General features: G+C 41.7%; 1 protein-coding gene across 1 annotated transcript; it reads right to left on the reverse strand.

The window, feature by feature from the left end:
* Positions 1–1,919: 1,919 nt before the first annotated feature.
* Positions 1,920–11,692, reverse strand: caiap (CARD- and ANK-containing Inflammasome Adaptor Protein). Its single transcript, XM_071408522.1, is given in 9 exon segments — positions 1,920–1,927; positions 2,604–2,772; positions 10,224–10,299; positions 10,395–10,436; positions 10,438–10,558; positions 10,650–10,660; positions 10,762–11,073; positions 11,075–11,371; positions 11,457–11,692. Coding segments are annotated over 9 exon segments (1,272 nt in total).
* Positions 11,693–14,853: the final 3,161 nt, after the last annotated feature.

Below are 14,853 nucleotides of genomic sequence, written 5' to 3' on the forward strand. Positions count from 1 at the left end.
AAGTTCCTTGGTGTCCACATCACCAACAAACTAGAATGGTCCAAACACACCAAGACAGTCGTGAAGAGGGCACGACAAAGCCTATTCCTCCTCAGGAAACTAAAAAGATTTGGCATGGGTCCTGAGATCCTCATAAAGTTATACAGCTGCAACATCGAGAGCATCCTGACTGGTTGCATCACTGCCTGGTACGGCAATTGCTCAGCCTCTGACCGCAAGGCACTACAGAGGGTAGTGCGTACGGCCCAGTACATCACTGGGGCTAAGCTGCCTGCCGTCCAGGACCTCTACACCAGGCGGTGTCAGAGGAAGGCCCTAAAAATTGTCAAAAACCCCAGCCACCCCTGTCATAGACTGTTCTCTCTACTACCGCATGGCAAGCGGTACCGGAGTGCCAAGTCTAGGACAAAAAGGCTTCTCAACAGTTTTTACCCCCAAGCCACAAGACTCCTGAACAGGTAATCAAATGGCTACCCGGACTATTTGTATTGTGTGCCCCCCCAACCCCTCTTTTTACGCTGCTGCTACTCTCTGTTTATCATATATGCATAGTCACTTTAACTATACATTCATGTACATACTACCTCAATTGGGCCGACCAACCAGTGCTCCCGCACATTGGCTAACCGGGCTATCTGCATTGTGTCCCACCCACCACCCGCCAACCCCTCTTTTACGCTACTTCTACTCTCTGTTCATCATATATGCATAGTCACTTTAACCATATCTACATGTACATACTACCTCAATCAGCCAGACTAACCGGTGTCTGTATGTAGCCTCGCTACTTTTATAGCCTCGCTACTGCATATAGCCTGTCATTTTACTGTTGTTTAATTTCTTTACCTACCTATTGTTCACCTAATACCTTTTTTGCACTTGATTAAGCATTTCACTGTAAGGTCTACACTTGTTGTATTCGGCGCACGTGACAAATAAACTTTGATTTGATTTCTCTTCGTTCCTAGCCATTTGGGAGCAGCACACTAGCTAACCAGCAAGATGTCAAAAATATGTCATGTGATTGTCTAGCCAAGTCATGTAACGCTAAAGAGATAGACTCGTTCGAGGGCTGCGGTCCAATCACATTAGTTTTAACCACAGATTTTTTTTCTCCATCCACACAAGACAGGATTAGGACATATAGATTGAAATATCAAAACGAACTCTGAACCAACTATATCAATTTAGAGACATGTCGAAACACATTAAACATTCATGGACATTTAGCTAGCTAGCTTGCTGTTGCTAGCTAATTTGGCCTGGGATATAAACATTGGGTTGTTATTTTACCTGAAATGCACAAGGTACTTTTTTTCCTGGATCTTTGTAGAATTTTGACCCATTTTCAGTCACACAAAATCCTGTGTTCTCTACTGCGACAATTCATCCACAGATGAAAGGGGAAGCCTAGTTACACTGAACAAAAATATAAACATAACATGTAAAGTGTTGGTCCCATGTTGCATGAGCTGAAATAAAAGATCACAGATATTTTCCAGATGCACAAAATGCATCTTTCTCTTAAATGTTGTGCGCAAATTTGTTTACATCCCTGTTAGTGAGCATTTCTCCTTTGCCAACATAATCCATCAACCTGACAGGTGTGGTATATCAAGAAGCTGATTAAACAGCATGATCAGTACACAGGCGTACCTTGCACTTGGGACAATAAAAGACCACTCTAAAATGTGCAGTTTTGTCACAGATGTCTCAAGTTTTGAGGGAGCATGCAATTGTCATGCTGACTGCAGGAATGTCCACCAGAGCTGTTGCCAGAGAATTTGATGTTAATTTCTCTACCATAAGCCACCTCCAATGTTGTTTTAGAGAATTTGGCAGTACATCCAACTGGCCTCACAACCGCAGACCAAGTATATGGCATTGTGTGGGCGAGGACAACATTCCACAGGCGACAATCAACAGCCTGTTCAACACAATGCGAAGGAGATATGTCGTGCTGCATGAGGCAAATGGTCACACCAGATACTGAGTGGTTTTCTGATCCGTGCCCCTACCTTTTTTTTAAGGTATCTGCGATCAACAGATGCGTATCTGTATTTCCAGTCATGTGAAATCCATAGATTAGGGCCTAATGAAGTTGTTTAAATTGACTGATTTCCTTATATGAACTATAACTTTGTAAAATCTTTTAAATTGTTAAATGTTGCGTTTATATTTTTGTTCACTATAGTTTCTACTGATCTCTCCTCCAGTCTAATCTTGTTCTTCTTCTGTGGACTTTATATTGGGGTTGGCATCCAACTTTAAGGTGCATTACCACCACAAAGTGGACTGAAGTATGGACCTGAGTTCAGCTTTCAATCACCCATATGGGTATATGCTTATAAAAACCAATGAGGAGATTGGAGAGGCAGTGCCTCAAATGTAAAAAATAGAACCAAGTTCGATTTTAGCGCCTGGCTATGCAGACGCTCATTGACTCGCACGAGCAGTTTGGATGAAATTATTGAATAACATGTATGTGTAGATTTTATTTTCCAATGCTCGCGCATGCAACATGGTCGGTGTGGTCAGCATGTTAGCCACAGCGTAGGAGAGGGTTGGAGCCGTCCATATCTTTCTAAAATAAGTATTCCTACCACAGCCCCCTCTCTGGGTGGTAGCTGCCAATTGTAGGGAGGTCCTGCCCTGCCTATCTCTGGCCCCTGGGTCTGCCTGGTCCTTCAGGAGCTGGCTCACTGTGTCTGGGTGGCAATTGTGGCTGGCTATGTGGAGGGGGGTTAGGCCAGCCTGGGAGGCTGCATTCACCTGAGAGGAGAGCGAAGAGTAGGGATATTCTTATGTTAAACTGGAGCTTGATAAAAGTAATGAGAGGAATGTGTGCTAGTTCCAGATCTCACAGCAGTGGTGATTTTAGCCTGTAAATCTTGGTGGTGAAAACTCCCCCAAAAAGTTTATGATGCATGCCAGAAAAGCCACTACACAACACTAAACAATACATTAATTGCACTATAACGGTGACAAACGGTGCCCACAAACTGTTAGGGCCTACATAAAGCTGTCCCAACAGCAGAGCTTTCTTTTCAGCACCATGGAATGAATCCTTACCACTGCTACTCCTGGCATTCAGCTGAGCATTTTCTGGCAGCGAAACAGTTCATTCAGCCTCATTAACTTCCTTTTTAAAAAACATAGCTGATATGGCTGACTTGCTTAAACAAATTGCGTTTCTACTGACAATTGAGATGTACATAAGGGGACGAGGGGTGGATAAGAGGTACTCTGTAATTTCGATTAAGACATTCTTGAGCGAGCTAGCACGGACGTAGTCAATATAACTATTTGTTCAGCACTTTTGAAATGTACAGCGACAGAATTCAGTACATGGGCCGCTCTGAAAGTATTTTCCATGTACACCAATCAGAACCGTAGGATAAATAAAGGTGGCATATTTATTTTACCTTTATTTAACTAGGCAAGTCAGTTAAGAACAAATTCTTATTTTCAATGACGGCCTAGGAACAATGGGTTAACTGTCTTGTTCAGGGGCAGAACGGCAGATTTTTACCTTACAGCTCGGGGATTCGATCTTGCAGCCTTTCAGTTACTAGTCCAACACTCTAACCACTAGGCTACCTGGCGCCCCTATGTAAGCAGACAATGAAAGCTCTTACAAAATGTGACTCGTTTCAGGAAACTAGGCGTGTGTCACTACTTCACAGGAGAGTCATTTGAACGTAAACTTTTTTTAAATCAAAATGCGTTTTTTTTGCAGCAATGCCTTCTGGAACATGTGAACTTTCATGTGCCTTAAAAACAAATGTGTATGCAATCTGTAAATATGGATAAAATTGTTACATTACGAACCTAGTTGATTTAGCCACAGAAAAAGCTAGCAACCTTCCCACTAGCCATGACTGTGTGAGACAATGAGTTGGCTGGACATGCTGAGAGATGAGTTCGGATTGGTTTGCCATGTAGCACGCTTCTGTCTATTTGAGCTGGTCAGTATGTGTAGGTAATCCTGTCTAATGCTGCTTTATATATATATCTCGTAGAACTGCATAAGTGTTGCTCTCCACTTTCTGGAGGACCGAGTTTTGAAATCAGTGATTATGATAGCTAAGGAGATGGAGAAAACACCTGTCTCTGGATTACATCTTCAAACTAAGGGCAACCATGGCATCCGTGACAGGGAGAAGCGTCCATCCATGTATACGGGTAAGATAGTCCAGCTAGCTACATTTTCAGATATTACACATTTTGATATTACATTTTACATGTATTACATTTTGACAAAGTCGTTTTCATTTCAAGTTAAAGTGTACTGTTATCTAGCTAGCTAACGTTAGCTGGCTGGCTCGCTAGATAACGTCACGTGTATGATCTGTGTAGTAATATTATTTGTATATCAGAGCCAATTGCTTTGCTAGCTATAGCCTAATGTTAGCTAGCTAACATTGAACCTGGTTGGTTGGCTATCTGCAGATTCATGCAGGGTAGTAATGTCATGAGTTGGGATTATGGTTCATTGTTTACCTAGCTAGCTACATGTCTTAACAAAAGACTACACTATGCAAGTAAACATTTCAATAGAATGTCACTGCAACTGTTGTTAGACGTAGCTGATAAATTTGCTCTGGTTATCTACTCCGATTTCAGAGTACTCTCATCTGAGTGTGCCAGAGCGCTGAATAATTGACACATTTATGAACACTCAACACCGTTTGAGTATGGCCGGTGTCAGTAAACGTGAGCAAAACAATAGTAAATTGTTGCCAGCAAAACAGTTGCAGTCACCACGCTCTAGATAACATAAAAACAGCCTAACCAGCTCTGCTAGGGCGAGTAAAATGGTCAGAGTGAGCTGTTCTCTCATTGTCTGGAAGTAGCTAGCAAGCTAGCCAACGTTAGCCAGTTAGCTTGTGTGCTTGACTGCTGTTGTTAGGACAGAACGCTCAGATCAACCCTTAAAGAGATGGGTGGGGCTAAAGCTTAAGAGGGTGTGAACGATGCCGAATGGGTGTAAACAAAGAAGAGCTCTCCAGTAGTTACCAAAACATTCAAAGGCCATTTTCTCAAAAGTGAGGTTACAAGTTTATCAACTTTCAAAGCCAAATTACTTTCCCATTGTTCCTCAACTGTAGTGTATGATATACAATTTTCTAGCTGTGAGTCTCTACTTTTATCCAATGTAAAAAACACAATTTTAAATGTTGCTACATAAGACCGAATCGAGCCGGTCAGTCACATAATCGATGATTACATATCTCTAAAACAGGCTTTAGGCTACATGTGCACCACCAAGTCAGAACAAGTTATGAGGGGTAAAGGGACCAAAGTATTAGGGTGAGGCACAGGAGCTACTAACAGCTTACTACACAACATACACTTAGTATTACTTTCTTAGCTACAGTCTACATATCTCCATGGCATTATATCTAATTTATGCAGCAGCAAACGATACATTTTTGGACTCACGTTGTTGTACTGTGCTCACTTGAACAGGAAGATGGCATGGTGGTCATTCTTGTGGGCAAATTTTGTCATCAAACTTTGTCATCAAAGTCTGGCATTCTCTGGATCTATGGTGCTTTCAAGACAACTGAGAACAACAACAAAAAAAGGTTGAATCATGACGTCAGTGATTTTCAGGTCGGAGCTCTAGAAAGAAATTCAGAGTTGGATGACGGTTCAAAACATATTTTCCCAGTCGTGTCTTTTTTTCAGAGTTCCCAGTTGTCCAGTTGTTTTGAACGCGGCAGAAATCATGCTGGATTGACAACATGGGCAATGTTGAATGTTTATCCTTTTAAGCTTGGAAAAGAGACCCTAAAACCCAAACTCGGACCACACACCCACTCCACTGAATAGCAGGCTAGTGATTGCTTTGCAATGATTACTGTTAGCCACTGATTCCTTCCAAACCATTCAATGTTGAATTTGCGATTTCCGACTTGTTGTGTAATGTTCATGTCCAATGGCCAATGAGCACATATTTCCTTCATATGACAAGGATTGAAAAGGATTTTCCTGTAGATTGTCGATGTGATTAAGGATGATGACTACTTGTCTAGCTTGCTAGCAAAGATTTTGAAAGTATGATGTTGACATGATCAGTGCAATCAAAGCTACGGTAGATATAACGTGATTTGACATAATTTTATCTGTGGCCAATGACCTTGAGCCTTCTTGGATTGGCACTTCTAATGTAATTCTATGGCAGCACCCAATGGCCTTGAATTTTCGAGCTCTTCCCGTAGATTCTGGGGTGACGTAGTGTCCCAATGAGTGACAGAACACTAAGCCAATCACAGCACAACTAGAGAACATTACCAACCCCTACGCTCCGTATTTTCCACTGGCTGCCTCACCACAGAAAGCACTGAGCTAGGCTGAAACAACATTTGAGCTGCCTCACTCAAGAAAGCAAAAAAGAGACAATGTTTGTATAATTAAGTCAATTATATATTTTTTACTTTGTTTGCAAACTGATATGTGACAGGTATTCATGCCAAAATAACATGAAAAACAGGCAACAACAAAACATGCATATAAAGTGCATTCGGAAAGTATTCAGACCCCTTCCCTTTTTCCACATTTTGTTACGTTGCAGCCTTCTAAAATTGATTAAATAAATGTTTTTCATCATCAATCTACACACAATACAAAGTAAAAATAGGTTTTTAGAAAATGTTGCAAACTTATTAAAAATAAAATCTGAAATACCTTGACAGCTTGCACACACTTGGCATTCTCTCAACCTGCTTCATGAGGTGGAATGCACTTCAATTAACAGGTGTGCCTTGTTAAAAGTTAATTTGTGGAATTTCTTTCCTTCCTATTGCGTTTGAGCCAATCAATTGTGTTGTAACAAGGTAGGGGTGATGATAGCCCTATTTGGTTAAAGACCAAGTCCATATTATGGCAATAACAGCTCAAATAAGCAAAGAGAAACAACAGTCCATCATTACTTTAAGACCTGAAGGTCAGTCAATACGGAAAATTTCAATAACTTTGAAAATTTCTTCAAGTGCAGTCGCAAAAACCATCAAGCGCTATGATGAAACTGGCTCTCATGAAGACCACCACAGGAAAGGAAGACCCAGAGTTACCTCTGCTGCAGACGATAAGTTCATTAGACTTACCAGCCTCAGAAATTGCAGCCTAAATAAATGCTTCACAGAGTTCAAGTAACAGACACATCTCAACATCAACTGTTCAGAGGAGACTGCGTGAATCAGGCCTTCGTGGTCGAATTGCTGCAAAAAAACACTACTAAAGGACACCAATAAGAAGAAGAGACTTGCTTGGGCCAAGAAACACGAGCAATGGACATTAGACCGGTGGAAATCTGTCCTTTGGTCTGATGAGTCCAAATTTGAGATTGTTGGTACAAACCGCCGTGTCTTTGTGAGACACAGAGTAGGTGAACGGATGATCTCCTCATGTGTGGTTCCCACCGTGAAGCATGGAGGAGGAGGTGTGGGGGTGCTTTTCTGGTGACACTGTCAGTGATTTATTTAGATTTCAAGGCACACTTAACCAGCATGGCTACCACAGCATTCTGCAGCGATACGCCATCCCATCTGGTTGGCGCTTAGTGGGACTATCATTTGTTTTTCAACAGGATGACCCAACACACCTCCAGGCATTGGGTCCAAAGTGACACAACACACCTCCAGGCTGTGTAAGGGCTATTTGACCAAGAAGGAGAGTGATGGAGTGCTGCATCAGATGACTTGGCCTCCACAATCACCCGACCTCAACCCAATTGAGATGGTTTTGGATGAGTTGGACCGTAAATACACAAAAGTAGCCAACAAATACTCAGCATATGTGGGAACTCCCAACGTTGTTGGAAAATAATTCCTGGTGAAGCTGGTTGAGAGAATGCCAAGAGTGTGCAAAGCTTTCATCAAGGCAAAGGGTGCTTACTTTGAAGAATCTCAAATATAATATTATTTTGATTTGTTCAACACTTTTTTTGGTTACTACATGATTCCATATGTGTTATTTCATAGTGTTGATGTCTTCATTATTATTCTACAATGTATAAAATAGTAAAAATAAAGAAAAACCCTTGAATGAGTAGGTGTGTCTAAACTTTTGACTGGTACTGTAGGTTTTCAGACCCCTTGCTATGAGACTGGAAATTGAGCTCAGGTGCATCCAGTTTTTACATGTTGATGTTTCTACAACTTGATTTGAGTCCACCTGTGGCAAATTCAAATGATTGGACATGATTTAGAAGGGCACACACCTGTATATATAAGGTCCCACAGTTGACAGTGCATGTCAAAGCAAAATCCAAGCCATGGGGTCGAAGGAATTGTCCGTAGAGCTCCAAGACAGGATTGTGTCGAGTCACAGATCTGGGGAACGGTACCAAAAGATTTCTGCAGCATTCAAAGTCCCCAAGAACACAGTGGTCTCCATCATTCTTAAATGGAAGAAGTTTGGAACCACCAAGACTCTTCCTAGAGCTGGCCGCCAGGCCAAACTGAGAAATCGGCGGAGAAGGGCCTTGGTCAGGAAGGTGACCAAGAATCCGATGGTCACTCTGACAGAGCTCCATATTTCCTCTGTGGAGATGGGAGAAACTTCCAGAAGGACAACCATCTCTGCAGCACTCTACCAATCAGGCCTTTATGGTAGAGTGACCAGACGGAAGCCACTCTTCAGTAAGGCACCTAAAGGATTCAGACCATGAGAAACAAGATTCTCTGGTCTGACGTAACAAGATTGAACCCTTTGGCCTGAATTCCAAGCGTCACGTCTGGAGGAAACCTGGCACCATCAGCGGCAGGGACTGGGAGACTAGTCAGCATCGAGTCAAAGATGAACGGAGCAAAGTACAGAGAGATCCTTGATGACAACCTGCTCCAGAGTGCTCAGGACCTCACACTGGGGCGAAGGTTCACCTTCCAACATAACGACCCTAAGCAGACAGCCAAGTCAACCCAGGAGTGGTTTCAGGACAAGTCTCTGAATGTCCTTGAGTGGCCCGTGCAGAGCCCTGACTTGAACCCGATCTAATATCTCTGGAGAGACCTGAAAAAGTTGTGCAGCAACACTCCCCATCCAACCTGATAGAGCTTGAGAGGATCTGCAGAGAAGAATGGGAGAAACTCCTCAAATACATGTGTGCCAAGCATATAGCGTCATACCCTAGAAGACTCGGCTGTAATCGCTGCCAAAGGTGCTTCTACAAAGTACTAGATTAAGGGTCTGAATACTTACACTACCGTTAAAAAGTTTCACTTAGAAATGTCCTTGTTTTTGAACGAAAAGTAAATTTTTTGTCCATTAAAATAACATCAAATTGGTCCGAAATACATTGTTAATGTTGTAAATGACTATTGTAGCTGGAAACGGCAGATATATATATTTTTTTAATATATACATAGGCGTACAGAGGCCCATTATCAGTATCCATCACTCCTGTGTTCCAATGGCTTGTCTGTTAGCTAATCCAAGTGTATCATTTTAAAAGGCTAATTGATCATTAGAAAACCCTTTTGCAATTGTTAGCACAGCTGAAAACTAGCCAAAGGTCTGCAAGGCTGTAGTTGATGCAAATGGAGGATTCTTTGACGACACAATTATTAGTTCATTAAAAATCATTATTTATAACCTTGTCAACGTCTTGACTATATTTCCTATTCATTTTGCAACTCATTTCATGTATGTTTTCATGGAAAACAAGGACATTTCTAAGTGACCCCAAACTTCTGAACGGTAGTGTATGTAAATGTGATATTTCACATTTTATTTTAATACATTTGCAAAAATGTCTAAACGTTTTTTGCTTCGTCATTATGGTGTATTGTGTGTAGATTGAGGAGGGGGGAAAAAACGATTCAATCAATTTTAGAATAAGGCTGTAACGTAACAAAATGTGGAAAAAGTCAAGGGGCCTGAATACCTTTCGAATGCACTGTGTATGTGTGTGTGTGTGTGTGTGTGTGTGTGTGTGTGTGTGTGTGTGTGTGTGTGTGTGTGTGTGTGTGTGTGTGTGTGTGTGTGTGTGTGTGTGTGTGTGTGTGTGTGTGTGTGTGTGTGTGTGTGTGTGTGTGTGTGTGTGTGTGTATATACGATACAGTAACACATTTTCATTATGTCCTCATATCAAATGGTAATGTTTTAATACCTGAGCTCCTGCTTTTAGCTGTAACTTGTTATGTTGGCATTGGCTTTAGGCCCTGGGGTGTTGGGGTCTGAGCCCATCTACAGCAGGGTCTGGGTTATGACCTCACTCCCATTCTGGCCAGCCAGGTGTTTGGGAGGGTAGCACCCACACTGGACTGTTTGGCAGCTAGCACTCTGAAAAATGTAACACAACAAGGAACAAACACCATAAAAATGACTTCTAAAAAGCATCACATTTACAGTTCTCAACATTGCATATATTGTCAGTTACCTGAATGTCTCTGTGTCCCAGGTCAGCTGACATCAGCAGAGGAGTGTGCACACATGTTGACATCTTCCCCACTGTCCACCAGAGCAGTTACAACCCCATCCAGGTTCTTCCTCACAGCAGAGAACAGAGCAGAAACCAGGGTGTACACACTCAGAGCACCTTGAGCATGCCCTGTTGTTTATAACATCAGTATCAGAAGTTCAGTTCTGTTTGGATAAGCCTAATGTGTTTTAATGGGTTCACTTTAGAACCAAAACATAACACAGTAGTAAACTTTACATGCCAAGCACCAGTCAGAGCATAGACCCATGATTGAGCTTGACTGCTGTGTCTATGATCGTGTGGTCGACTGTGGCTCTTGCCTTCAGGGTGACGGTTGTGTTTCTCTCAAATCCTCGGCTGACCACATGGAACAGGGCATTCTCTTATGGTTATCCACAGGGGCCCCACTCTGGAGGAGTACCTCAACCATCTTTGAGTCATCTTCCCTGGCTGCAAGGTGGAGGAATGACCCTTGAGTCTGGGTCAGATTTTTTGAGCTCTTGCTGGTTCCTTCTCTCTCTTCCTCCACTAAGGCTCTGATTATACTAAGGTGGTCATTCTTGGCAGCCAGGTGGAGGGCGGTCATGGAATGTTTATCCAGGGTGTAGATGGGGGCCCCAGCCTTGATTAGGGCCCTGGCTACCTCGGCCCCTGAAGGCTGCCTTGTGCAGGGGTGTCCAACCCTCGCCGTCCCTCACGTCCAGCATGGCCCCTCGGCGGAAGAGGAGCTTGATGATTGATAGCTGCCCGTGTTTGGTAGCAACTTGTAACAGTGTCCCATTGGCTAAATGTATGGCATTGACGTTGGTGGTGTTTAAAAGGTCCTCCAATAGCAAGAGCTTTCCTGTCGCTGTGGCTTCGAATATGATTCCTGGTTTGAGTTGTGTAGTTCTAGGCTCCTGTTTTACCATCTGAGGGAGGGAGTTTTTCCTCCTTTCTAATCTTCAGTCTTTTGCTGTCTTTAGTACTCATCGCTTGAGGAATACTTTGAGTGACAGTGTCTTGTATACTCTTATCCAATCATTGCTTGTCTCTCTCCAATAGTTAGCCAATCAGCGGTCTCCATGTGGCCCGTACCCTATCGTTCATGCCCCCCATATAGTATTTCATTCGCTGGTACAGTACTGGTTCGGTTAGCATCAAACGTGGGTGGAAGAAGTTAAACAATAATAAAGCGGTTCCCGCCTCTGTTTTGGATGGGCCTGGAGAAATGTAACTACTTTCCAATTCATAGGCAGAGCTATGGATGCAAGGATGGACCATCCAAGATATAGCCTAAAACATATAGGGCTCTATTTTTGGCTAGCGATAAGGTGGCGCTAGTGTAAAACGCAATTTCAGCTTGTTAATACTGGCGCACTGGCATTTTCCAGCCCTAATGCCAGTTTCGGACATTTACCTGTCTTATATCAGCTCAGATGGGACGGTGGAAATATTTTATGTGTGTCCTTAAAAACATGATCCAAAATGTTAATTTCAGGCAGCGCTGATAGGGATATATAAGACCAACCAAAAGCTGATTTTAGCGGTAAAGCAGTTGGTTGTGGCATGAATTTTGACATCCAGCTGTGACGCACACTGTCCATATGCGCATGGAACAAGAGTAGCCTAATGTGTTTTTGGTGCCTGTATACTTTATTTAGAAAACTATTGTTTTTTCCCCATTTCGTTTTATTTGGTTAAAAAACAAGCATAGCCTCCTCTCCTCTGAATGAACGCTTTTTTTGTCCTGCCCAATGCAATCGTGAAGTAGTCAAGACTGTCGATAAAGGGTTTGGCTCCTGAGACCGCTTGGAAATAAATCTTAATCACCGAAGCTTTGTTCAAATATAAAGTTTGAGAGAAAACAGTGATTCCCTTTTTGTTTGTGCGTTGTGGGCAGGCCCTCATTATTTTAGCCAGATCCCGTTTTGGACGTTTGTAAAAAATAAATAAAAAAACTCCATGATGTACAGTAGGCTACGTGTCCATGCCCATCATGAAACGAGAGATGAGAACTTCGGTGAATATCCGGTGGAACTAGTATTTAGAAGTTATCTGTAACCTGTAACAATTGCTTGTTTTCCGTTTCATATGTTCAAAACCCAAACTTTCCCGTTGGGCCTACTATAACCAATCTTATTAGAATGATTCACCTTCCTGGCTTTATGGTTACCACTTCCATAGCGCCAATGCAATGTAACTTCTGGAGTTGTGGGAATGCGATCTGATCTCTAAAATGGTTCCGATTATGTTCATAAAACATACGTTTTGAGCAGTATAATGGTGAGTGAACATTCTCCATTTCTATTTCTAATGGATCTTTATCCAGCTACTGCGAAAAGTTTGGATATGCATCAAACCCTCCATAGTCTGCGTTGTTTTAATATTATATGCCCACGAGGAGAAATTATGGTACATGTAAGTGAAACAAGTTGTTGTTTTGTTTAGAATTTGATTCGAATTTTTCGTTCTCTTTTTAGGCCTTATCATTAATTAATCTTGCTTATTAACAATGTTTGTTCTAAGTAATGTATGGCTTCAATAGCATTCACACTGATATAGGGGCTAGGCCTACTGTAAATTGCATTATGGCTGAGCATGGACATGCCAATGTGGACTGCAAATGGGTTCAAGTTAACTTATTTAGCAAAGATAGATCAACATTTTGTTATTTCGTTTCTGTATGCCATTTAACAAACTATAAAGGACTAACATTGGAATTGGAGTTGATGCGAAGGCAATACATAAAATACCATAAATACACAAATTGAAGCAACCACATATTTCGCCATGGAGCACGTTCTGATTGGCCAGGGATGAGCCAAGCCTCGAGACACCCACAACTCGTTAGTCATCGAAACCCAGCCCTTTCGCGCCAACGCCAACAAGTGCACCAATAATTGTGATAGTGAAGATAGGCAAAATATTTCTGAGACACCCCTGAACCTATAACGCTACCACCTGCGCTGAGGTTTACCATTGTGTTAGGTTTGTTATAATAGAGCATTCTATCATGGCACCATGTGTTACAATGATTAGAGCTGCTGTTTTGGCAACATCTTAATTTATTTCCCTTTGAACGAAAAAAAAAAAAAAAAGTTTAAACAACCTTGGAGGACAACGGGCAGTGAACGCTAATTCAAGTGCTTTGGTCTGTCACTTGCCAAAGATTAGTGAGCGAGCTCCACTTCCGGTAAAACCGCCTACTCTCAGGTGGGATGACGTAGGGTCTTCCGACCTTTTTCTGTCCTTATATGGTCAGATAAGTTCCGGTATGATGTCATGTTTTGCAAAGTTAAGGCATTCAGATCAAAGCAGATTTGCACACTGATAAAAATCTGTTTGAGACTCTGACCCACTTGAATATTGTGTAAATGATTATGTCTGTTTATCTAATTAAAATACAGGATCAATGTTCTTCCAGAAGACTGTTCTCAGTGGTTCTTTCTCAATTTGATCTTATAAGTATCCTACATAATAAACTCTGAACAGTGACTGTATTTTTTACATGGGTTTTAAGATCTGAGATTGACCTACTTTGCAATATATTTGTAGTACATTGTGCCAATATTGTGTCTTCTATATAGTTCTAATTACAGGGAACATATCTTTATGTAGCGAACAACTACTTGTTTCTTGGGCATCAGATTATGTTCCTCTGAGTACTTTTGTAATATAAACATAATTTTCTTTGTTCTGTATTGTCCTCCTGAATATGGTATTTTTGACCACCAGTAATAAACTAGAGCCTGGCCCCTGGAGAGCTTGAGGTTTCAACTCTGCTCATCTCATGGATAATGTCGCCCTCTAGAGAATATTTCAGAGTCCTACAGGAAATCACAGACATTCTGCTGTAGGTGCACGTTTTCTTTACAGTTTCTGTATTAGCAGGTGCTCATTGGCCGTCATTGACCATATAAATCCTCATTTTGACTAGCTGAATAGTTAATCAAATGTTATGATTATGCTCTTAGTTATTACGATGTGATGACTCTGCCCAGTGCCCACACCTCAATATAACATGTCTGGTTACAATGTAGCCATAGGCTTTTACTCAAGTTTGATTACATTAGTTACCATGTTTCTTGCTGTTGTTTATTGCTCTCGTGTTTACAGTGATCATGTTTGATGCTGTGTGAGCAACCCAATTGTCATGTTGACGGGGGCAACAGGAAGTTAAGTAGACACAATACACAGTTCAGCTGTGCTATGACCTTACTGAACACTTTGGCTAAAATTCATTAAGTACTTCATAAATAACTTAAATTATCATGATTGAGTAATTCAATAAAAATGTACTTTATAGTTTCCTGAGCCATAGCAGTGTGTCAAGCATGCCCTTGAGGCCTGTGAATGTAGGCCACTTTACAACATACAGTATCTGTGTTAGTTTTACCTTGTTAGATGGTGAGACTCAAGTGGACACGAGGCATAAGGTGGAG

Source organism: Salvelinus alpinus, chromosome 6 (assembly GCF_045679555.1).
Source record: "Salvelinus alpinus chromosome 6, SLU_Salpinus.1, whole genome shotgun sequence".
Lineage (NCBI taxonomy): Eukaryota > Metazoa > Chordata > Actinopteri > Salmoniformes > Salmonidae > Salvelinus > Salvelinus alpinus.